The following is a 25,644-nucleotide window of genomic DNA, read 5'->3' on the forward strand; positions in this document are numbered from 1 at the left end:
GAGGAAATTTGAATTTATACTTATTTGTCCCAGATCATAATGGAAATAAAGACACTCATTTTTCTGTGTTCTGGGCAGGTGCTGAGAGACCAGTCACATTTTCAACATTGAGTGATGTCACTATTAAACCTTACACACCCAAAGTGAAACGATGTGGCTTGTGCAGTTGAGATGGGTAAATGTGGCACTTTTCCCCCACACAGAAACAGAGCAAGTTTTTGTAAAGATGAATTTGAAAAACCACTGCATTTTCTTAGTTCAGTGAGAAGCCCTTTTTCCAACAATAAAATACACAGGGAAACATCCACGGTCAACAGAACCACCACTCCTATCAATCAACGAAACAGGCCGGCTCAGGGCTCCCGGGCACATGGTGAAGATTCTGAGGCTGCCGGATAGATGCGGGGTGGGACCAGGAGCAAGGGGCTTGAAGGGCAAGGGTGGCATCCAGGCCAAGACCAGAGAACCGTGCTCTGCCCAGACCATGCAGGGGCGGCAGCTTTGCTCATGCAGGAGCCGAGTCCAGCTCTGCCTGCCCTTGGGGGCCTCCGAGACCTGGCCCCAGGCATTAGCAAGCAGAGGGCGTGAGGCCGGAGTCACTGGGGGCGCTCATCTGCTCCCAGATGTGGCCTTACCTGGGCCTGGCTCCCGCTGCCTCCGTCCCCATCTCAGCCCCACTCGGCCCCACCTCCGTGTTTCCTAACGACTGCCCTTGGGGTGGTCACGCGACAGGCTGAGTGTCCCATGTTCACAATGCGTGGGATTAGAGGTGTTTTGGATTTCCCATTCTTTCCGATTGTGGAATATCTGCACTAGGGCAGGTAAGCAACCCTAACCCGAAAATCTGAAATCTGAGATGCTTCAACGGGCATCTCCTCGGTGTCACGTCGGCACTCAGAGCGTTCTGGATTTCGGGGTATTTGGATTTCAGAATTTTGGATTAGGGATGCTAAACCTGTATAAAACAGAAGGACTAGTGAGATATTTTTTGTCGTTTCTGTGCTTTGGTTAAAATATCTACCGAGTGTAAGTTCTGAGGCAAGCAGTATCAGGACCCTAACGAAGAGCTATCAGGTTTTATGGAATTAGAATTAGGAATCAAATATATGTCCCAGTTATGAGTTGAAATGGTCATAATTTTAACACTGTTTCTCTCAGATCTACTTTTAAAAGAAAATAGTTTGCTTTGTTACATTTATAAAAATCCCTATGTACAAACCCTACTAAATTTCAAAATGTATTTCAACTGTATGCCTTTTGATTACATTAATTAAATATATTTAAATTATTTAGGATTCAACTTCACTCACTCCCCTAAAACTCTACAGATGATTGGCTCTTGGCTCTTGGCCTCCAGGGCACCAGCCACGGAAGTGCTGCCACGCTGTTCTCATGAGTAATGTTTACCCTGTTTGGTTTAAGATCTCAGTGAATCCAGTTTAGACCCCAATTCAAGCTGTGGTTTTGTTCTGCTGATGTCCTGAAGGAAACAAAAGTGTCCTTTAGCAACTGACAACCAGGACCCAAGTGAGACCCATCCTTAAGTTCATACCGACGGAAATTAAAACACGTTTTACCTGAAAACACAGCAGGTGTCCCAGTCAGGCTGGCACCAAAAACGAGTGATAGATGGTTGGACAACCCACAGGCCAGCCACTGCCCATCTCCTGTTAAAAGAATAAAAAAAAAAGACCTCTTAGAAAAGCCTAATACGTAGGAGTCACACTGTAGAAAAGCCTAGTTCACAGGGTCACACTGTAGAAAAGCCTAGTTCACAGGGTCACACTGTAGAAAACCCTAGTTCACAGGAGTCACAGGTAGAAAAGCCTAGTTCACAGGAGTCACACTGTAGAAAAGCCTAGTTCACAGGGTCACACTGTAGAAAAGCCGAGTTCACAGGAGTCACAGGTAGAAAAGCCTAGTTCACAGGAGTCACACTGTAGAAAAGCCTAATTCATAGGAGTCACACTGACCACAGGCAAGAGTAGAACTTCTAGTTGACCTGGTTCTAAAACACAAACACTAACATCGACATGGGGGTCTGCGGCGCCAGCCCCTGTGTTAATCCTTTCTCATATCCTCTACCCAACAACTTTGTAAGGTGCTGCCTTTGTCATCCTTGCCGTCCTTTCTTAACAGAAGAGGAACAGCAGGATGAGCAGCAGGATGAGACAGTGTGGCTGCTGTACGAGGTTGTGAACAGAAAAAGCTGTACCCAAAAGGTCCCTTCACTCAGGACAGGACACCCCCTGAAACACGGCCCGGGGCCTGCCTCAAATCAGCAGAGTGTCCAGAGGCATACTCAGCTAAGCAGTTACGTTGAAACATTTTCTGAAAACAGGGTAGAAATAAATGATAGAGCTGGGTGCAGTGGCTCACGCCTGTAATCCCAGCACTTTGGGAGGCTGAGGCAGGAAGATCACCTGAGGTCAGGAGTTTGAGACCAGCCTGGCCAACATGGCGAAACCCCGTCTCTACGAAAAATACAAAAATTAGCCGGGCATGGTGCTGCATGCCTGTAATCCCAGCTACTCGGGAGGCTGAGGCAGGAGAATCGCTTGAACCCAGGAGGCGGAGATTGCAGTGAGCCGAGATTGTGCCACTGCACTCCAGCCTGGGCAACAGAGTGGGACTCCGAGGGAGGGAGGGAGGGAGGGAGGGAGGGAGGGAGGAAGGAAGGAAGGAAGGAAGGAAGGAAGGAAGGAAGGAAAGGAAGAAAGGAAAGGAAGGAAGGAAGGAAGGAAGGAAGGAAGGAAGGAAGGAAGGAAGGAAGGAAGGAAGGAAGGAAGGAATTATAGATGTCACCCACAATATTCAAACTTGAAGGCCGATAACACTGAAGGAATGTTCTAGTCTATCAAAGATCAAAAGGACATTTACTGATACTACTACCTATCTAATTTCCGAAAATGATTTTAAAACTTCTTTGGCTACAATTATATAATAAAATAAAGGGAATTCAGCAGAGTAGTAAATGGTAACCCTTATGCGACTCAACCCTCTGGACAGATGGCATGAGGGTGGGACAAGATACCAGCCCAGACAGGACTTTCTGTCCAGCCCCAGGCAAGGGCACAGCTCACCTGCAAGGAAACCTCACTTCTGAGAAGCGTTCGAGTGCTGGAACTACCTAGCAGACGCCAAGGGCACTCTCACAAGCTGCTCCTCTCTTCTGTCAAACATTATTTAGAAAAAATTGCTGAGATCCAAGAGAAGCCTGATGAAGGCATTATCAGGACATGCATGAGATACAGGGCGACTGTCACGGAAGCCGAGACACACTCAGCCCTGCAGGAAAAGGGCCCGGCTGAGGGTCTGGTAAGGAAGGAATCCTGTGCACAGCCTGCGCAGTGTCATCGCCAGCCTGGCGTCTCCAGCCTACCCATGAGCAGAGACCGCATCTCCAGAGCGTAGCAGCGACTGTTCTGTTAGCATCTCGGCCTGCCACGGCCCTCCCACCAGGCCCACCTTAACACTTCTGTATGCCACAGCCCTCCCACCAGGCCCACCTTAACACTTCTGTATGCCACGGCCCTCCCACCAGGCCTCCTCCTCCTCCACCTTAACACCCTCTCTCTGTATGCCAATGCCCTCCCACCAGGCCCACCTTAACACTTCTGTATGCCACGGCCCTCCCACCAGGCCCACCTTAACACTTCTGTCGGAGGCATCAGGCACACAGAGAGCAAAATCCGAAGGAGCTGGACACAGAACAGCAAATTCGCTGCTAGTGAGCGAGTGCCAGTCTCTGTGCCAATGCAGGGGCAAGATGCCCAGTGATCACCCTCACTATAGTCGAGTGAAACGGAGTCTCAGTTTTTAACCAGACACAAACGATGCCATGCAACTTCAAGTAACCAACGTTTTAAAAACTATATTTACAATTATGATACAATAGAAAAACGTTTACAGTGGACAGAATAAAAGACTTACAAATGAAATGCTACCCCGCTCCCGCGGGACGTGGCGCACCTGAGTACTGGAGGCAGCACACGCGTGTGCCGGTGGGGGCGGCGGCAACCTGGGGGCCGGGCTTGGTGGGCACAGCGCACTCCACGGGGTACGGCTCCCTGAGGGAAGGCCAGAGGTAACAGCGATTGGGAGACATTCAAAGTGAGATCAGAAGTAAAACATAGCAGGAAATGAAGTGGGCTTTCCCCCATTGACATGTATAATTTATTCCAGTAAACTTGAAAATTTATCTATATATGTCTACATTTAGACTCTTACATTCAAAATCATTAAATAACTCTTTTAAATAGACTTACATTCCATATTGCCAAAAAAGACATGTATTTTACATATAAAACAGCAAGGATTTCTTGTGTTTCACATAAACTGATGTGAGTACTGTGACGATTTGGGGGTGAGGGTTCTCACTAACAGAAAACGAATTTCGCTTTCCAGTCTCATGCCGCTGTGGGTGGCGACATCTACAGATGCCTTCTGGGTACATGTCAATGCCTTCCATAAACATGCCTGGGCCCTGCGTGGCATTTGGAGGCCTCGCCACCACTGCTGCCCAGCAGCTCTCAGCAGATGGCCCACGAGAGCCAAATGCAGAAGAGGCAGCGCGCTCTGTCTGGAAAGCGGGGCCCTCACAGAAAAAATTACCAACAGAATCAGAGCTGAATGGAACTCTGATGCCACACTTCATCTGCATAAGGCCTGGATGCATTTTGCTGCAAGCATATGTGTAATATCAAGCAGAGCGTGGCAGGAACAGCAGCAAGGCTGCAGAAAAACGCAGTGAACACGGCCGTATCTCTCCTCAATGTAATCTTAAATCCAGGACCGGGAGGGACCCTAGACGTCCCCCAAGCTCTTCCCTGTCCAGTCACAAGGGGCCCAGGTGTCTGCAGGACATGCCCACAGTCAGAGCCGCAGCCAGTGTGGAGCCAGTCCCGTGGACAGGCGTTCTCCCCAGTGGCGCGGGCCACGGCCACTCAGCACGAGCACCTGGCACTACAACGGCCCCAGTGTTTTCACCCAATCCACGTGCATGACAGGGAGGAGCACTGGCTATGGCATTTTCTAAACCAAATTTTAACAAAAATTTAGTATTTCAAAATTGTTAGGGTGGTAAGAACAGACCATGTCTGAAAAATTAACAGGAAAGGATTAAATTTGGCTAAAAAGATATAAATAATATTCATATACATATCTGTGTACATATGTACGTAAACACATGTACACATATAAGGTCTTATACCTTTTTGGAAAAGAACCCGTTAAAGCATTGGAAAGGTCTAGGTTATTTCAAATGTACTTGGAATGTGCGCGACACCACACACCGTGCACAGCGGCTCCTGCGTCTTGAAGATCCTTTCCCCTCACTTTTGATGTTGGTCTTTGGTGAAAACATAGTCACACTGTGGAAAGAAAACTCTTAGATATCTCTCTCAAATATTAAGAGCTCTAAGGTTCTTAAGAGATTCATATTTTACAGTGAAAAAAATTATATACGTAGATACAGACGTCTGCATAAATGCTTTTGGGCCCCTCCCACCTGTCCTCCAGCCCTCAAGTCACCTCGTCCCCTCCTGTGTCTCTCACGCTGCCTCAGAGACGTTGTCCTGCTACACATCGGCCCTGCAGACCTCTCAAAACCGTACTGGATCCTGATGCTGGGCTTTTCCTTTAAGTCCAAAGCCTCAGACTGGTACTCCCAGTCACCTCAATGTCTTAATCCCTTTATTCTCCCTTTAGTTTCCTACACACACAAAGCCTGACACTCACAACATGCCTTAATATGGCAGAACTGGGAATCCATACAAAGCTGCAGATGCCACTGGAGCAGAATTCATCCATCCAACCATCATCCATCCATTCAGTCATCCCTCCATCCCCTCCATCCATTCACCCACACATCCATCTCTCATACCCTCTCTCCATCCATCCCCCCTCCATCAATTGAGAGCCACTCATCCATATCTCATCTCTGCATCCCTCCATCCCCTGCCATCCATCCACCCACTCATCCATCTCTCATCCCTCCATCCATCCACCCACCCACATCCATCCCTCATCTCTGCATCCCTCCATCCCCTGCCATCCATCCAGCACCCACATCATCCATCCCTCATCTCTATTCCTTCTTATCCCTCTTTGCGATTGAGGGTGACGCTGATTCGACGATGATCGATACCGAGATTGACGACGCCGACTTTTCGATCGACGACGGAGATTAATTTTATTTCGGTCTTCTGATACGATTTATTTATCGACGATTTTATTCTTTCGAAATACGATCGACGACGACAAGATCTTTTCGATCTCTTTTCGACGATCTTTGCCGATGGACGAGCGACGCCGACTTTTCGATTTTCGACGACGAGGACGATGATCGATCTTTATTTTTTTCGCTGACGCCGATCTTCGCTGACGACGACGATGATCGATCTTTATTTTTCGACTTCCGCTGACATTTTATTGACGATTTATTTGATCTTTATTTTCTTTTCGAATGCCGATCTTTCGACGATTGACGATGATCGATTTTTGCCGATCTTTCATTTATCGATCTTATTCGCCTGATTTATCGATGATGACGTGATCTTTATTTCGATTTTTCGCCATTTACGGGATGACGATTTTAATTTTGATGATCTCTTTCGACGATAATGTCGACGTGATTATCTTCTGATCTTCGATTCTTCGACGATGATCGCCGACGATCGACGACGACAGATCGACGTGATTTCGCCCTCCATCCCTCTGCCCATCCACCTGCCACCCATTCATCCACATCCCTCACTTCCATTCTCCTCCATCCCTCCATATCCATCCACCACCCACTGCCCCGCCTCTATCCCTCTCCATCCTCCATCCATCCCTCTTATCTCACCTTCTCATCTCCACCATCCCAAATCCCTGCACTATCCATGCAACATGGTCCATCTCTCTCATCCTCCTCCATCCCCCTTCTGTGTCCATCTCTCCATCCATCCATCCCTCCAGAAGTGCCTTATGAGGGTCCAGGGTGCTGAGTGCTGTCCCAGACACAGGGATTTAAAGAACAGCTAAGAAGACACAGTCACCATTGTTCAAGCCAAAGAGAACAAGCAGAGCGGGGAAGAGCTTGGAAGGTTGGAGGCTGTGTTTACACAGTGGCCTGGGATTTCTGCCTGGCACAGTAGCCCAGGGGCAGGTGGGAGTCAGGAGGCCAGGGGAACATGAAGCGGGGAGCTTGGTAGAGGTGAGGGAGAGTGCCAACCAGGACATGCACTATAATAGACCCAGGTAACAGAGTCATTTTGGCCACTATGTTAAGAGACATAAAAGGTCAAGAGGTGAGGTAGGAGGCGGGGTATATGTCTGCATTTTCTTTAGAAAAGTCACATTTGCCTTTCAGGAGTGGGCTGTGAAGATTTAGGAAATCTCAAGGCCACCCCATGGTTTCTTGGCTGCTTTGTATCTCCTTGCCTTGGAGCAGTCTTGCTAATCAGGGCCTAAATGCACTCTTGTTATCGTGTTTCCATTATACAGCAGTTATGTTCTAAGAAGAACATTACAGTTCGGCCTTGATAGGCCGTGTTTTGTTTACAGCATCGTCTCTGCTCTCTCCTGAGCCCCAGAGCCCACCAGCTTCCTCTACCTCCGGGACCAACAAATGCTATCAGAAAAGGACTCGGAGGGCTGCTCTGAGGCCCAGCACACAGTTAGTGCCCAGGAAACATTTGCTGCTGCAGCTGCTGCTAACTGGCATGCTGGGGTCCAACCCACCACATTTTAACTTCTGTTTCTATTGCTATGTCCTCTCTCCATGCTGTGACCCTCGGGGACGTATGTGTGTCCCTACTGTGTTAAAGTCCTGCATCTGTGATGCAGGTGCATTTCTGTCTCTCACTGACATGAGTTTACTCACTGTGGTGCTGACGCATAACCAGATGATCTGACTTTACTGTGGAAAACCAGGCGCTGGTCCTTCATGACGTTCCGTGCAGCTGTGGAAAGGCAATTTTAAAGAAGAAACAAACACTTAAAATTAGCATCTCAGGATGGACATGAGAAGAACAGAGCCTCTTCAAACAGAATGAATTTCTGACCATAAATGTAAGAGGTTTCATATCTGAAGTCACACCAACCATCATCAGCAAAAGATTAAATCAAGGGGTTAAAAGGATAAGAAAACAGCCCAAGTTGGTTGTTTTGTTGTTGTTGCATTGTTTTGTTTCCGTTTTTTTTTTTTTGGAGATGGAGTTTTGCTTTATCACTCAGGCTGGAGTGCAGTGGTGCGAGCTCGGCTCACCGAAACCTCCACCTCCCATGTTCAAGCGATTCTCCTGCCTCAGTCTCCTGAGTAGCTGGGATTATAGGTGTCCACCACCACACCTGGCTAATTTTTGCATTTGTAGTAGAGAGGGGGTTTCACCATGTTGGTCAGGATGGTCTTGATCTCCTGGCCTCATGATCCGCCCGCCTCGGCCTCCCAAAGTGCTGGGATTACAGGCATGAGCCACTGCGCCCAGCCTAGCCTATTTTACATTTTGCATAGCACTACAAATTGACAAAAACTCTGACATTACGTGAACTTACCACAAATATTTACAAATCAAAAAAATGTTTTCAGACCAAATATAGTTTTGCCAGAACTATTTATTTTTGCATAAATTTAATAGTTGGTGTTCAATATGAATAGTCTGTACAATATTATAAAATAGCTTTAGAAAGATGGATATTTGCATGATACTGAAAAATTCTAAAAATAGTTATTTTTTAAAAAACAAAGAAATTCAGTTCTGTTTCTGGCACTATTTCATACAGGAAAACCTAATCACATTCCCATTAAGAATCAAGTGGCCCTAAGAGAATATTAACTTAATATTGTGGACGTCTCACTGTGCAAATCAGAGTCCAGGAGGTGACCAGGAATCTGTAAGCCAGGTCTCCTCCCTGGGCCTGGGCTCCACCGACCTCACAGGCTTGCAGAGAGCAAAGCCGGACCTGGAGGGGAAGAGGTTTCCAAGGGAAAGGAAGACACCACACACAGCTGGGACCTCAAAGGAACCCTCAGAGGGCAAGGGCGCTAGAAAAGTAACTGCTCCCAGGAGAAGCCAGGAAACTGCACTGTCCAATCCACAGTCAGGAGAGGAGAAAAAACCTTCTCCAGAAAATAATCAAATATCACCGGAAGGAAAACCATTTCAGGATAAAATGATAAAGTTACGGGCACATTAGTAGTACACTTCATTATGAGAAAGTCTTAGAAGTCCTAGAATCAGGTTTATAAATACATAACTGCATATTAGTTTTACAAATGCTCTAAGCATTAAAATATAATAGTTCCTCATCTACCACATATGTTCTGTTTATATTATCTCTGTTATAGTGTTGTAAGTAGAGGAAGGCAAATTTTGGGATTACAGCATTACTGTAAATGAAACATATCCATTAATTTTCCATGGGAATATTTTCTAAATTACACACAAAACATCAACATGTTAAAATTTCATCACTTTCTTGCTACAGAAAAGTTATCTCTGTATTAAAACTATTTACATAATTGTTCTTACTGAAGGTTTTGTTCTAAACTGTAAATGCTGTCGTTAGTTGCGAACCATAGTACATCACATATGCTCGTCTGAAACAAGATGACCCATGTTGACAAAAAGTCTAAAAATTCCACTTTTAAGGAGTGATCTAAATGAAGCGTAGGTAAGAAGAAAAGCTAAGGAAACAAACACGGTAAGTTTAAAGGTGAAATCACGAGACTCGTGTCTCCTTCACAACAGACTGTGTGCACAGATCTCACTTCCCAAACGCACAGCCGTCCAGGGCGGCAGACATGACAAGCAGATCCCGTGTGACGGACCCTGTGTGATGGACCCATGTGACGGACCCTGTGTGACAGACCCATGTGACGGACCCCGTGTGATGGACACGCAGGAGGCACTGCTCGCCACTCAGTGTGGAGCCCACTCTCATAGGGGAGTTTCTTTCCATGGAAACAGTCAGAGCTTTGGGAAACCACCTGAACAGTCTAGTATGATTCCAACTATTACCCATTTTAATTAATATTGGTTAGTCAAGTTTTTCCAAACATTTTTTACTAGAAATATACATATACGTATAAAATTCCTCTGTTATTAATTAAGCAAATGGTTCAAAAAGGTTTTTTTACATTGCACAACAATGAAAAGGTAAGGAATGCCACTGAACCATACACCTAAAAATGGTTAAAATGGTAAGTTTTATTTTATATATATCTTAAATGAAAAAAAGTAAATGAACAGAAAGTCTTTTAAAAGACTACGAAAAACAGACTCTTTACCACATAAATAATGTATAAAACCATATTATTTACCTAATAAACACTTTCAATTCTTCATTAGCATCATTACTACATAGGCCTTTTTCAATTTTTTGAGGGTGCTTCTATTTAAAAGGTGAATGCTGACTTTCATTATCTGTATAACACACTGGTTAGGTATTCAGATGGCCTCTCTCACAGAGAAAAACCACAAATGCCAGAATAAATATGTGCTTCATTTTGTTAAAAGGGGAAAGAAAATGGGGACAGGATATCGAAACTGAGGTGAGCTGTGGATGGCTTCAACTCCAGTCACACAGGCTGAGGATTTGTGTGGCCTCAGGGAGGTGAGGGCAGAAAGGCCAAGCCCTCGGCCACTATGCGAGCTTCACCTTCTCCAACTGGCCCAGGAAGCCTGTGCCGTGATGGTCTGTACTAGTCCCAGGCTGATGACCCTGCAGTCAGAGTGACCTTGACAAGTGGCTTGAAAGGCCGGAAGCTGTGGATTTGTGCAACCCAAACCCCTAGAAAGCAACGCAAATCTCCTTTGGGGGAACACACTGCACTTCATTCAGTTCCGAAAAACAAATACAAAAGCAAACAAAACAGAAAAAAACACACAGAAAACTAAAGGCCCATTTCTCTAGTGAAAATTGATGCCAAAATCCTCAACAAAATATTAGCAAACCGAATTCAACAACACAACAAGAAGACTACACATCCTGGGATTTATCCCTGACACACCAGGCTGGTTTTATACTCAAAATCAATCATACACCTAATTTAAAATTCTACACCAACCATTCAGGTATAGACACAGAGAAAGCTCCTCCCAGCTCATCTGTGGAGCTGGCACACCAAAACCAAACTCAGGAAGTTCCTGAGAAATCAATCACGTGAGAACATGAATCCAAAGGATCCTGTACAAAATAATAGCGAAGAGATAATAAATACTAATTAGGTTTATGACAGCAAAACGTAGCTGATTAAACACACGCAATAACCACCTCATGTTTAACCAGGAAAACGCAAACAAAATCAAAAGACACCTCTGTATCGTCACTGGTTGCCAGACGACTCAGGAGGGTCTCCAAATGCTGGTGAGACACCACCCCCAGCCAGTTTCCAGGTTCTTGGCACCTTCAGAGCAAAAATTTAGATGGGAAAAGCAGCAGCTTTTGCTGCAAAGTGAAAGCACGTGCCTAAGTGAGAAGCCAGGTGAGCTCAAGAGAAGGAGCAAGCTCAGGAGAAGGAGGCAAGCTCAGGAGGCACACTCAGAGGGAGGTGCGCAGAAGAGTTTGTGTTCCTCATTTTCCGGGTGTTTCTTTCATGAGAGGGTAGGATCATCATCAGGTATTCTGGGAAAGGAGGGGATTTTAAGTAAGCCCCTACCACGGCCTCGTTCGCGTTTTCCCGGGAGAACAGAGGACACATCACGCTGGTGGGTTTGCCTTCTCTCTCCCTCCCTTGCTTTGGGTTTTCTGCCATCCTGTGGTTACTTTGCCACATCCCTGTCTTCGCTGTTGCCTGGGTTTTCCGTCCTCCTGCGACCACCCAGTGCTATTCTTGTCTCACACTGGGTGAGCAGAAATTCCAGCGTCCAGTAACATGCAGCCATGGCAAGAACTCGGGGCAAGAGAGTAGCTGGAGTAGCCGCTGGCCAGCCACCTGGGAAGACCTTCACCATCGTCTGCCATCGACCTGCCATGTGGGGAACCTTCACCCCGAGCCCAGCAGCTGCCCCCACAGACATCAGGGCAGCCCTCCCGGCTCCAGGGTACAGCAGGGTGCAGCAGGATGCAGCAGGGTGCGGCAGGGTGCGGCAGGTGCGGCAGGGTGCGGCAGGGTGCAGTAAGGTACAGCAGGGTACAGCAGGTGCAGCAGGTACAGCAGGGTACAGCAGGTGCAGAAGATGCAGCAGGTACAGCAGGTGCAGCAGGTGCTGCAAAGATTGCTCACAACAGCAACAGCCTGAGATGAGCCAAACGGCTGTTAATACTGAATAAATTGTGGGTACATAAACCGCAGTATATCCAGGCAACAAAATGCTGTACAGCAATGGAAACAAATCTCACAGACACGAAGTGAAAAAAACAAATCACAAAAAAATGCACTTAAGAAAGAATATTACTCTACATATCAACAGCCCCAGATGAGACATGTGAGAGGATCCATTGTGATGATGGATTTCTCGGTGCCTCTTTGCCAGCTGGAGACCCCCAAGGCTGGCGATGCCCCTGCCCGGGCCTCCTTGACCCTGGCTCTCTGCAGGAGGTACCTGCCTACTTGGCCCGCTTGTGTGAGGCTCTCGGTCCCATTGCCCTGCCCTGTACCTCTGGGGCTGGCCCGGCCCCACTGCTGTTTCCTGTCACGTGTGGCGGCTGCCTAGTGCTGGCTAAGGGAGGAAGGTGGAGGGCTACCGCATTACAGCATTTTTCATACCCGCATTTGGTGAGTCCTGAGTCCCTGTCCTGCATCCAAGAAAAATAGGTTACCCTGACAACTGAAGGGTGAGCAGGGCAGAGTTTTGTTTTGTTTTGTTTGAGACAGAGTCTTGCTCTGTCGCCCAGGCTGGAGTGCAATGGCACAATCTCAGCTCACTGCAATCTCCACCTCCGGGGTTCAAGCAATTCTCGGCCTCAGCCTCCTGAGTAGCTGGGACTATAGGTGCGTGCCACCACGCTCAGCTAATTTTTATATCTTTAGTAGAGATGGGGTTTCACTATGTTGGCCAGGCTAGTCTCCATCTCTTGACCTTGTGGACCACCCACCTCAGCCTCCCAAAGTGCTGGGATTACAGGCGTGAGCCACCGTGCCCGGCTGGTGAGTTTTATTGAGTGACAACTCTCAGCAGAGAGGGGACCTGGAGAGGGCAGCCCCTACCCTCAGTCATGGCCCCTACCCTCAGTCAGGTGGTCCCCCAGTGTGGCTGAGTTTGGGGCTTTTGTGGATTCAGAATGGGGGAGTGCATGTTGACTGGTTTGTGACTATGCAAAAAAGGCTAAAAAAAAAAAGGCATGACTCAAAGATGGGCACAGCAGTGTGAAAAACCAATTAGGGAAGAGTGGGTATATGTAAAATAGGGCCAACCAGAGGAAAGCGCGCCAAACAGGAAAAGAGGTTCTCAATCCGGTCTGTGCATTTACCTGAGACATGTAGTTCGGCTTTCAGACGTGAACCTGTCTTTGGTTTGGAGGTCGGGTTTCCCTGGGGACTCGCCTGTGTCTGCTTGGGGATTTCTCTGACTCCTGCTGCTGTCAATTGTTAAGGATGAATGGCAGGAGGCAAGACTGACAGGGCCAAGATAGACCAGGAGGGGTGGGGGGAAAGCATGTGAGTAGGCTTGCGGGGTCCAGGAAGACGAGGAGGTTCGGGGAGGGCTGAGAACGAGGAGGCCAGAAGGGACTGTGTGAGGAGGCCTGGAGGGCCCAGGAGGGCAAGGAGGAGGCCAGGAGGGCCCAGGAGGAGGCTGGGATGGCCCAGGAGGAGGAGATAGCTCGGGCAAACCTTAGGCCCACAGCAGCCCAGGGGTATTCTCTTCTCAGCCATCTTCACACCCACCTGCTGCTGTCTTCTCTGCTGTAGTGTTTTTTGCAATTTAAGATGCCTTTTCAATGGTGAATAATTAGCACCTCCTTACAAGGCAGAAGTGCCATGACTTAATGAGGAGGAAGGAGGTCAGAGGCCACTCCCAGGTAAGGAGTCAGCTTGGCCCAGAGGCTGCGACGCCAGAGGCTGCGACGCCTGGTCGCCTTCCCCAGGCCTTCATTCTCACAATTTCTCAGAACTGTCCCCATGGTGATGGGACGGCAGCAGAGCATAAAGCATAAACCTGCAGGAGATGGACACTTAACCCTGACAGTGGGTCTTTTGTGGAAATAGGGCCGAGGAATGGGGGACCCGTCGGAAACCCCCAGCAGCAGGGACCCCCATGGCAGGACGGAACAAGCAAACAGCTCCAGCCCCAGGCTCAGTTCTGAGTCCCAGCCTTCCACCTGAAAATGGCCCTCTCTGATCTGCAAGGCGGGTCAGAACCACACAGTCAGTGAGACCTAGGAATGGCACAGAAGGTGTTCAAGGCCTGACTTCAGAAAGTCTGGTAGGGAAGGGACAGAGAGGCCAGAATTCCCAGAAGTCAAGCTCAGGGGCCACATGGGAGCATGAAGGACACAGCCCATGTCTGAGGACGGTCTCCACGGGAGGTCCAGACATGTCTGATGCAGGAACCCCAGCCCAGCCCAGCCTAGCCTGGGAGAGGCCCGAGGGTGGGGTCACAGCACAGCCCAGCCCAGCCCAGCCCGGGAAGAGGAACCCCAGCCCAGCCCAGCCCAGCCTGGGAGAGGCCCGAGGGTGGGGTCATAGCCCAGCACAGGCCGGGGAGAGGAACCCTAGCCCAGCCCAGCCCAGCCCAGCCTGGGAGAGGCCCGAGGGTGGGGCTGCCAGGTCGCTGGCTGGGGAGAAGGCCCTTCTGGGAGGTGAGGCCCAGCAGTCAGGGAGCTACAAGGCAGAAGGTGAAAGGGGGTTGCGGGAATGCCTTCGTTTTTCGAATGAGGTCCAGTAGGAGGTTTCACAAGATAGATTAAAGGGTTAGACTGGTCACTGAAGGGAAAAAAGAAGTAATTATCAGTAAGCCTTGAAATAAACGGAACATAATGAAGTTTACCATCTAAAAGTTTGAGAGATGCAACATGTGGATTTGTTTGGCTGCTGCTCAGAACAAACCAACAGAAAATATTGTCAAGGCAATCAAGAATAATTTATTATGGCCTTGCTAATACAAGATTCCAAAAAATTACCGGTTTCGATATAACGTCCTAGGTAAAAACATACGTGTTCCAGAAAGGCACACTGAAGTGCGCAGGCGTACAATCACATGCTCAGGATTTGCTTTCAAATTCCTCAGCAGAGAAAAAAGGGGAACAAATGTTCTCACGGTCAGTCATTGTTGAAGGGCCACTCTGCACCCCGACTGCACCAGGCACCAGAGGAACAGCGGTCAGTCTTGGGCATGTTGCTGAATCCCATGAGTGACGGCCAGTTCAGGAGGGGAAGCACCCAGCATGTTCCCCACCACAGCTGACACGGAACAAACACGTAAGAGGCAGAGCCACGAAGGAGGGAAGGATGGAAGGAAGTACGGAATGCGTATTTTAACAAACAGGAATTCGCAAAACAATGCAGCAGCCCTAACCACAATAAGAACGCATCAGCCTTGTATTCTTAGATTTCACAGCACCCCGTACTGACCACATCGCCGTCCACTAGCAGCCTTGGGGCTCTTCTCCTTGGCAATTCCCAGATACAGTGGAGAGGTCGGTAGGACACAGGAGCTGAAACAGATACAAGCCACATGAAACTAGGAGCGCAAACAACAATATGATAGAAATGTTTCAGTGACATACACACTTTAAAGACAGTTACAAATGACTAATTCACGCAGCTACGGACATAACAGTATTTGAAAATGAAAACTGTCAAGCATATTCTTATCCTTGTAGGAAAAAATTAATATATTCTTAATAAAAGTGCTGCTTTATAATGTACATCCTGTTCTGAAGTAAAATAGTGTTTCAATTAAAATAAACTATCAACTCTTTCAACACGACAAAAGCAACAGCATGAAAAAATGTTTCTTCCAAACAGTGTTGGTAGAGCTCAGAGTTTCCTAAACTTTATTTCTGAACGTAGAAAGAAATCCAAATGCCGCTTACTTGGTGAACACGCACACACACTCCACACTTGAAGACACTCTACCTGGCTGGCACCGAGAGGCTCTGCCTCAGGCCGGGGCACTGCTGAGCCCTGACCAGCGCGGCCGGGTCGATCTCCAACACGGCAATCTTCCCGCCAAAGAGGGAGGCCAGCAAGCACAGCGTCTGCAGGGACATAGTTTCAACATCGTCAGCGACACTGCCCAGTAAAAGCAGACTAAAAGAGCATCTGCACACATATCCTAACTTCTGCTTCATTCTCACAGCAGCAACATCGCCCCGCCACTCCTAAAACGTTTTCACACACAAAACCCCATTTACTCAGCCAGTCATTACAGGATCACTCCAAAGAAAGGAGAAATTGGAGGCACAGATCAGCACGTCTCACAGACAGGGAAGGCCGCATCTCAGGACTGACCTTGCGATCTGCGGTGCGGTTCCTCAGGGCACACGATCCGGCCAGCGGGATGCTGAGGCTCTGGAAATCTTCAGTTCAGCAAAGACCAGGAAGAACATGATGGGGAGGGAGGGAGCACACACACACGGAGTCACTGCCCAGACCCCGCCACACACATTGCAGGCTGGGCACCACATATTCACACATACAAGGCCCCAGGCCACACACACCAGGCCCTGAGCCTCACACATGCCAGGCCCCACTCTGAGGCCGGGCCGTGACTCGGACTGGGACCTGCAGCTCAGCCTCCTGGAGAAGCCACATGTCCAGCACCAGATCAGAAAGGAAATGTGTCATCAGAGCTGTGACCATTTGGGGGAAGGAAAGGCTGAGTTTTCAAGGAGAAGCCACGCCTGGCTGAGGTGAGGAGGGGCAGGGATGGGCGGCTGAAGGGAAGGGGGCGCATGAAGCCAGATGGTCCCAGAGCCCCATAGGAGGTCTGCTGGAGCATCTAGGCTGGAAAGGAGGCAATCAGGTGAGCAGCACGAGCCACCAGAGGAGGCCCTGCTGCAGCTGTGGAGGGAGAGGCATGTAACCAGCCCCTGCCAGAAGTGCCCATTTGGGCTCCTGAGTAGAAAGGGTGCAGCTGGTGGCAAGCCACAGAAACCAGGAGAAGAGCAGGTGTGGAACCACTGGGCCGGGGATGAAATGGGGGTCTTGGGGGAAGGCGTGTGGTGGTGGAGGTGACTGTTCACATTCTGGTGTATGGGGTAGAGGTGACTATTCCTACATTTCTGGGGGTGGTGGAAACTGGAGAAGGGAACCAGGTTGGAGAGGAGAGTGCCTCGGCCAGGTTTATGCTGTGCGAGCCTGGGGCTCCGGGAGGCTCTCTAGGAATGGTGGAGAATCCAGGGGTTTCCCAAGGGTGTTCCTGTGGTTGTCCTGAGGCCCGGGCAGCCGGGAGTGCCAAGCGAGGGCCTGGTGGATGGAGGGAAGGAGCGGCTCCAGGGCTGAGTGCCCGAGGGTCTGGGAAGGGTCCTCGTCCTTCAGTTCCAGCAGCACAGAGGTCCTCACATCCCCAATGCTGGGTTGTGACTGAAGCATCTCATCCTCAGATTCACACGGCGCCGCCTTCTCCACAGACATTTTCACCACCCCACATACCAGTCAAAGGACAACATTACAGTTACGCGGCATTTACACCAAAGATCTTACCCCGGTAATACAAAGCAGCTTCCACTTCCAGGTTTGCCAGGTTAAATATGAATAAGCCCAACGAACTTCCAATCCACATGCATTGGGTGTTCTCAGAAGAAAGGCTGATTTAAGGAAAAAAAGAAAAGAATAATTGGGTGTTCTCAGAAGAAAGACTGATTTAAGGAAAAAAAGAAAAGAATACACACTAATCTTATTCCTGAAGGCTGGGCCCCACACCCGCCCCCTCGCCTGGCTGTGAGCTCTCCGCAGGACTGGGCAGCGTGGGCCGGGGCCGGTTCTTGCCAGTGAGAACCACATCTGTGCCAGGCTGGCATTTCAGCCTGTGGTGGGTCCCCTGGGCACCTGCTAATGTCTGTGAAGATGCTCGCTCTGACCTCTGTGGTTTCTATTTTCTTCTAAGGTTTCAGAAAATGTTGGCGCCAGTGCCTGGGCCAAGGCCACTGCTCAGGTAGCCTCCGAGTGACTAGACTTGAAGCCCACGCCAGCTGCCCACCCCTGGGAATGAGGAACCAACTCCAGGAGGAAAGTAGCTGGCCCGAGGCGGCAGAGTTAATACCACTGCCAACGGGGTCTGTTAATGCACTGAGAAGCCACCTCGAGAGAGGCTGGACGTGGACTTGGCAGAGGCCCCCAGCTGGAACCTGTTTTCCAGACCTCCCCCTCTCCAGCTCCGCCCCAGGCAGCGCCCTGGGCACCTCCTGGGCATCCACCAGCACCAGTCCACGGTTCACCCAATGACTATCATCAACAGAATGGGTCGTGTGGCTCCGGCTTAGCTCTGAGGGATCCCTCTGCTCTAGGTAAGACAGGGAAGCCTCAAAGTGCCTCAGGTCCATGCACGTGCCGGGAGCACAGCATCCAGCCTCCATGCCCACCCTGCTTCCTCTCTGTGGTTTGGACCAAGCAGGGAATATTCTGCTCCAGGGGCTGCTCTGCACAGAGACACAGACAAGCAATGGCCAAGGCCATTCAAAGCAAGGTTGCCCCCTAATCTCAAGCATTTTGGAGAGGAGAGGTAAACGTAATTGTAATACATTCTTTAATCACAGTTAAACAGTACTTCCTTACGTTGCCAAATATGTATAATATTTCTACTGAGCACAGAAATAAATAAAATCTGTCTGAGGTTAACTTTAAATGTGTAAAGTACAGCACAGTGGTAGATGGGAAAGTCTAGGCCATTCCGATCACCACTTCCCCTTTCGAAAGAAAAAGTTGTATCACAGAGGCAAAGATCTGCCTAGACTTTGGTAATAAGCTTAAAAATCCTCCAATTCCTTTTATTAAAGATACTTACATATCATTGCCCAAATTTACCAACTTTAAGATTTAAAACATGCAATCCCAAGAATGAGGTTAGTAATAATCAGAGACAAAAATAATTCGGTTTTATTTCAGTCATTCTTAGAAAATGAACTTAACGTTCCTCTAAGAAATTTAAGAGTTTCCTTTATATGGCATAGGCCAAGTTTTTGATGCTTACCATCCACATGCAGAATTTGGGATGAGTGAGAGATCGCAGGGTGCAAGTCTCAGTATAGGAAATGTTACTTCAACCTGCTCTCCTTTTCCCAGAACACTTGTAGATGGAAGCTGGCTTTCTTCTAGGGAACAGAATCATTGACAATCTGAGAAGTGAACTTAAACGCATTCGTCAGGTTTAAAGGCTGAGGACTGCCACACAGAGACGCTGCAGTGAATGTGTACCGTGGAGTCACTCGGATCACGCATCGAGGAAAGCACCAGGGTAACACCCAGCATAACACCCAGCATGACGCGTGGGGATCACGTGTTGAGGAAAGCACGAGGGTAACACCCAGCACGATGCGTGTGCACCGCGGAGTCACTCGGATCACGTGTCGAGGAAAGCACGAGGGTAACACCCAGCATGACGCATGTGCACCGCGGAGTCACTCGGATCACGTGTCGAGGAAAGCACGAGGGTAACACCCAGCATGAGGCATGTGTACCGCGGAGTCACTCGGATCACGTGTCGAGGAAAGCACGAGGGTAACACCCAGCATGACGTGTGGGGATCACGTGTCGAGGAAAGCACGAGGGTACACCCAGCAGCATGCTGCCTGGGAGCGATGCAACTTCAAGTACAGAACCAGAGTAAGGGAGTGGGAAAGAGGAGATGATTAACTGAAAGAATTTAACTTCATATTTGCTAAAACTAAGCTTAAGATTTGCTTCAGTAGTAGATAATTATTTATCAAATAAATAACAAAAATGAAGGTTTAAAACGTTAGGAAAAGGCCGGGCGCGGTGGCTCAAGCCTGTAATCCCAGCACTTTGGGAGGCCGAGACGGGCGGATCACGAGGTCAGGAGATCGAGACCATCCTGGCTAACACAGTGAAACCCCGTCTCTACTAAAAATATTAAAAAAAATAAGCCGGGCGAGGTGGCGGTGCCTGTAGTCCCAGCTACACGGGAGGCTGAGGCAGGAGAATGGTGGGAACCCGGGAGGCGGAGCTTGCAGTGAGCTGAGATCTGGCCACAGCACTCCAGCCTGGGCAACAGAGCGAGACTCAATCTCAAAAAAAAAATAAAAATAAAAATAAAAAAGTTAGGAAAAAATTGATGTACTGGATAAAGGTAATTTCAGACCTAATATGAAAAAAATAGCTTAAAGTCATCTACAAAAAAACACAACCTAAAAGAAAGAATGAGTAACCAGGGTGAGGAAGGGTGTAGGCTGTGAGCACAGGGATGACTACTGCAATACGAAACGTCGGCTGCACACACCAATGAAAGAGGTGGCCCCTGGACTGAAAAGGAAAATCAACGTTTTCTTCCAGGAGAGGGTCAGCTCCTTTGTGACAGTACAGGAGATAAAAAGCGCACAGAAGTGAGCTGTGGTCAACAGGAAGCAACTCTGGACAGCAGGAGATGAGGTGAGGACGAGGGTGCGGGGTGGGTGCAGGTGGCATCTGAGATTCACAGGCCAGGTGGGGACGTGGAGGGTGCTGGGCAGGTGCAGGTGGCATCTGGGTCATGCAGTGTACTTTTCTGATCAGCATGACCTTCCCTCCTTGGTTGCCCACTGCAGGAAAGCAACCCACAGCCGCGCAGCTGCTGCCATAGGGCCTCTGCTCTTCTGTTCACCAAAGCCCCTCACCCTTGTCCCCACACACACCAGGTGCCTCCGTCTGCTGATGGCCCACCCCTCACATGACCTGCAGGGCCTCAGTGGTTTTCTGAAGTTGCGGCCATCGGCTTCTCCTACACTGGCACCTCTCTCCCCGCTCTGTGTGACCTAGGGCCCTCGACACGGCACCTGGTGAAAGACTGAGCCAATTGGGAGGCCTGAGGGAGGGTCTGAGCAACCCACCTGGCCGACTGCACAGCCCAGACTTAAGCCTTCTTGTGGAGAAAGTCTCTGTCTTCTTCCTTAGGTCAACCCGTGCCACACGACGATAGTGGTGTCCATCCATCAAACTGAAGATCCAGAGCTACAAAAGCAAAGAACATGCAGACACGGCGCTGCAGCAAAGGTCCTTACGCAGAAGCAGCAACACCAGAGGAAGAGCAGTGAGGACAGACACGTCACAGGAAATTCCCTCCACAGCCTGCAGAGGCTCCCAGCACAGCTCTCTCCTGCTTTCCACATCCACCCTGGAGGTCCTCCTTACAGCCCACGCCCACGGTGTCAGAGCACTTTCGCACGGCTGGCACATCAGCTCAGAGCACACAGGCAGGATCCTATTGTGCAGGCCTCCCCAAGATGCTCCTCCGGGACCCCCGGGCGCCAGGCTCTCTGCACACACCCCACAGCTCCTCCGGGACCCCCGGGCGCCAGGCTCTCTGCACACACCCCACAGCTTCACAGCCAAGAGCACGTCCCACATGCCCTGGGTGAGAAGACAAGGGCAACAGTGGTTAACTTTGTCAAAAGGAAAAAAAAAAAATTTTAAGTCTTCATATGAAATGAACTTAAAATGCTCACCTAAAAAAATGTTTTGAAAAAGACCAATATCTTCAGGTTTTTCAACAGTGTGTAAAGCTGACAGGAAAAGGAGCAGAAGGAGCACGGGGGATGCCACCAGAGGAGCCATCCAGGGAGCCTCTCCGGGGAGCAGGCAGCGTGCGTGGGATGTCTGCTCACAGCCCTCTTCTCATCAGGTTTTAAAGGTCACGTGAGTGGCCCTCACTTTAGCGGCACTCCAGAACCATGTATGGAGCTCTGGGACGTGCAGATCCAGCTCCTCCACAGACCAGGGGGCCCAGGGCCATACTGAACCCACAGTGATGCTGAGACCCACTGAAGGTCACATTCTCAGCACTGAGGTGGACAGGTTTTTTCAAATCACAGGAAAATACAAAGCAGCATGAAGACGAAGACCCCTGTGTACATGCTCACGTCCAGGAATGTGTGGGAACTGGAACTTCACTCTGGCTGTCTCACCTGGCCGTCAGCACACCCGGTGACCAGCTGCCTGCTTTCTGCATCAATGAACAAGCTGAGAAGAGGATATGCTGGTGAAAGCAACATTGGAAAATTTAGCTTTATAAGTGCCTGGTACCAGGTAAGCCGAGAATGATCAGTTTTACTTATCTCTTTACACATAATATTTACTTACAGTATTTCTGTTAGTCAAGTTTGAACTATTCCAAAATAATTTCTTCATCAAAAAGCAAAAATTGCAAGTGAATACAAATGTTGAAAACCCCATGAGCACAAGGAAGGCTGGGGATGTCACCCCAAAAGGACGCCTGGGGAGTCCGCCTCAGATGGGTCCCAAGGAATCCCATCCCGCCTGCCCGACAGAAGGCCTGGTGGGCTTAAACCACGGCCCAGCTCTGGCTGCTTTATAGCCTGGAGGGAGGGCAGCACTGGTGTTCAATCAACATTGCACCTGGGGCAGAACGATTCCTGAGTTAGCCGGAAATAATAAAATTACAGACTTAGTGATGAAAATAGCAATCAAATGGATGCCTTGTTTTCTTGGAAAAAAAAAATTGTTGCCTAGGATGTCGTTTCATCGAAAATTTACTCTAAACTGTCAATACTTTAGGAGAATTAGATAGATGAATATTGAAAAATGCTACACATCCTAATCAAACTATGAACGAAATCAAAGATCAAGTGTATCACTATTCTTGGCAACCAAATAGTAATTCCGTATAATTAATTTCAGAAAAAAGATTCCAACGTACTTCCAAGAAATGCACTTCACCCTGAAAGAAAGCAATGTTTTCAAGTCATTATAGCACCACAGTCTACATGTGGATACACTAACCCCAGAAAGAATGTTAAATCTTTGAGAAGATATAACGATAACTCTACCAGGTCACCAAAGTATATGTATATGCTTTAAGTGGCATTTTCATGTCACTTATCCCACAAAAGAATGCTCTCCTTTTAATTCCCTAACTCTCTTCTTCTGGAAAGACAGAACATGCAAAAGAGGAGCAAAGCGAATGCAGGAAACCAGTGCCCTGAGACGCCAGGAGGACAAGCACAGGGGCTGCACAGGAGAGGTGCAGGGGCATCACAGGCCGCTCCTCGTGCTGTGCTCCACGGACACCTGCACCATCAATGCTGCGTCTGTGTGGCCGTGTGCCAGCTTCATTTGCCAATAAAAAGCCATCTGAGGGAAGAATGCAAGGACCCTGGCATTCACGAGCTGCCCACGTGCTCAGTACCTGACCACTAGGCCGGGGTGTGGTGCACGCCCACGCACATGCTGGATGGGCAGGGCAGTCCTGGCCCTACCAACACCGCTGGTTCTGGGACTTGTTTCTACAGAGAGCAGAGGGCTCGCCTTCCCTGGGTGCTCAGGCATTTTATCTGACAGCAAACGTGCTTTACTCTTCCAAAACAAAAAGGCCCAGACTCCACGCATACATTTAATTTTAAGTGAAAAGCGTCAAGGACATTCACTGTTAAGTGAATCCTCTCCCTGTGTGGATGGGAGTGAAGGGCTGTAAGTCTGAGACTGCCTCATTCAGATCCACTTGAAGGTCATGGCTCCATCTTATGCCCTGAAACATGCTCTAGAAACAGTGGGTTACACATAGCCTATTTACAGGAAACATGAGAGTTTTAAATTACCTGATAACACAGATGAACTGTATATTAATGATCCTGTACAATAGTCCCAGACCTTTGGAAAAACAGAGGATTCTTTAGAAGAGGTAACGACATTGCCATTTTTGCAACAGGTTAAGCTAACAGTACTATCCAATATCAGATTCGTTAACATAAATGATTACCTAAAACAGAAAACAATAAAATGAGCACAAAAATAATAAAAATGTAGAAACACAGTAAAAGATGTCAGAATCAAAAACAAAAAAAATAACATCACTTCCATAAATAAACCCCTGGTGGATCTGAAGAATTGGAAACAAACACGAAACAAGGTTAAAAACAGTTCCCAGGTACTTAGTCAACACTGCCAAGATAGGAGAACCAAGCGGGAAACTGTACCGGTCTACACCCTGTCAGGTGCACACTTGCGGGTCAGGTCTACACCCTGTCAGGTGCACACTCGCAAGTCAGGTCTACACCCTGTCAGGTGCACACTCGCAAGTCAAGTCTACACCCTGTCAGGTGCACACTCACGGGTCAGGTCTACACCCTGTCAGGTGCACACTCACGGGTCAGGTCTACACCCTGTCAGGTGCACACTCGCGGGTCAGGTCTACACTGTCAGGTGCACACTCATGGGTCAGGTCTACACCCTGTCAGGTGCACACTCGCAGATCAGGTCTACACCCTGTCAGGTGCACACTTGCGGGTCAGGTCTACACCCTGTCAGGTGCACACTCGCAAGTCAGGTCTACACCCTGTCAGGTGCACACTCGCAAGTCAAGTCTACACCCTGTCAGGTGCACACTCACGGGTCAGGTCTACACCCTGTCAGGTGCACACTCGCGGGTCAGGTCTACACTGTCAGGTACACACTGGTGTCAGCTGGATAAAAACTGAATTCGCATTTCATTTTCTTCCAGATCCTCATTTCGTGCTGACTGAGCCCTCCACCCTGGAACTGGCTCTTCTGCTCTGGGCCTGGGAAATGCCGTGGAGAAGAATTTGTGCTTGGGCTCTCCCAGGCCCTGGACGCAGTTGTGGGAAATCCAGGGCCGCAGAGCTGTCCTGTCAGGAATCCAAGCCCAGTCAGCGACCCTGGCAAAACATCGGGCTTGGTGTTTCCATGGAAATCAGGACAGCAGTTGCCTTGCGGAAGTGGGGTAGAAACATCACTCAGGCGGCAGTGGCCGCGAAGCCACCGCACAGCTCCGCTCTCACCACAGGTCTTTCCATAGCGCATGCCACGTGGGCACGCAGTCCATCGTCTATCCCTCACCTTAAAGCCTCTGTCCTCGGACACGGAGATGAGGGTGCCTGCTTGCCAGGGACAGAACTCCACCGCAGTCACTGGGCCCAGGTGGCCCTGCAGCTCGGCCTGGACAGCCTGAGTCTGAGAGAAATGTGTGCAGGAAGGTCAGTGATGGAACTTTGTGGTAGTTATTAACATCAGGATGTTCTATGTATGTCACAGAAAATAGCTGTTACAAAATAAAGCCCGTATTATTCCTCTTTTCAAGTTGGAACTCTCTGTATATAAACCAAGGGTGAAAAGTCAGATGTCTGAGCTAAGAGGAAAGCTCAGGCCACAGGCACAGTCTCAGCAGTGTTAAAAGATGACACTAACCAGAGCTGACCCTGAGCGAATTAGGAAGCTGGCGTCTCCTCAGGAATCCTGTCTCCCCACCGGCTGCCCCATGCATCCGCCCTGAGGCTCCCTGCCTGTAACTCAGAACCTACTGCTCTGTGTTCCCAATCCCTCAGCATCTGTTCTCCACCCGGGACTTCCTACAACAAGACAAGATGGCGCAGCAGCAGGTGCTCATGAGTTATCCTTTCCTCCTGAAGTCCCTAAAACCTCCCACGGCCGAGAGAGCACCCCAGAATGTCAGCGTCTCAAGCTGGAGATGCACAGGGCTTCGTGCTTCTATGGAAATCAGGCCTGAACAGCGTGACTGAGGAACGGAGTAGTCAGAGAGTCGGGGGTTCCTAAAGGTCACAGTCATCGCCCTGAGAATATCCCCAGGG

General features: G+C 49.1%; 1 protein-coding gene across 14 annotated transcripts in view; it reads right to left on the bottom strand.

Moving 5' to 3' along the window:
- Positions 1-25,644, bottom strand: part of WDR27 (WD repeat domain 27) — a 240,763-nt gene that overhangs the window by 184,863 nt on the left and 30,256 nt on the right. For 12 of the 14 annotated variants that reach the window (XM_009206433.4, XM_031667588.1, XM_017958482.3 and 9 more), the window contains 13 exons: positions 24,896-25,009; positions 23,638-23,689; positions 21,988-22,058; positions 20,914-21,034; positions 19,062-19,182; positions 17,576-17,679; positions 16,382-16,449; positions 16,007-16,128; positions 15,500-15,582; positions 7,868-7,946; positions 5,295-5,372; positions 3,973-4,070; positions 1,578-1,667 (listed from right to left, as the gene is read on the bottom strand). In XM_009206433.4, coding sequence (XP_009204697.2) covers positions 1,578-1,667; positions 3,973-4,070; positions 5,295-5,372; positions 7,868-7,946; positions 15,500-15,582; positions 16,007-16,128; positions 16,382-16,449; positions 17,576-17,679; positions 19,062-19,182; positions 20,914-21,034; positions 21,988-22,058; positions 23,638-23,689; positions 24,896-25,009 — 1,201 coding nt within the window. Of the gene's footprint in view, positions 1-1,577; positions 1,668-3,972; positions 4,071-5,294; positions 5,373-7,867; positions 7,947-15,499; positions 15,583-16,006; positions 16,129-16,381; positions 16,450-17,575; positions 17,680-19,061; positions 19,183-20,913; positions 21,035-21,349; positions 23,607-23,637; positions 23,690-24,895; positions 25,010-25,644 lie in introns of those variants that run through there. The other 2 variants (XM_017958491.3, XM_017958488.3) reach the window with 2 other exon arrangements.

The sequence above is a fragment of the Papio anubis genome, chromosome 6 (genome assembly GCF_008728515.1).
Source record: "Papio anubis isolate 15944 chromosome 6, Panubis1.0, whole genome shotgun sequence".
NCBI classification, from domain to species: Eukaryota; Metazoa; Chordata; class Mammalia; order Primates; family Cercopithecidae; genus Papio; species Papio anubis.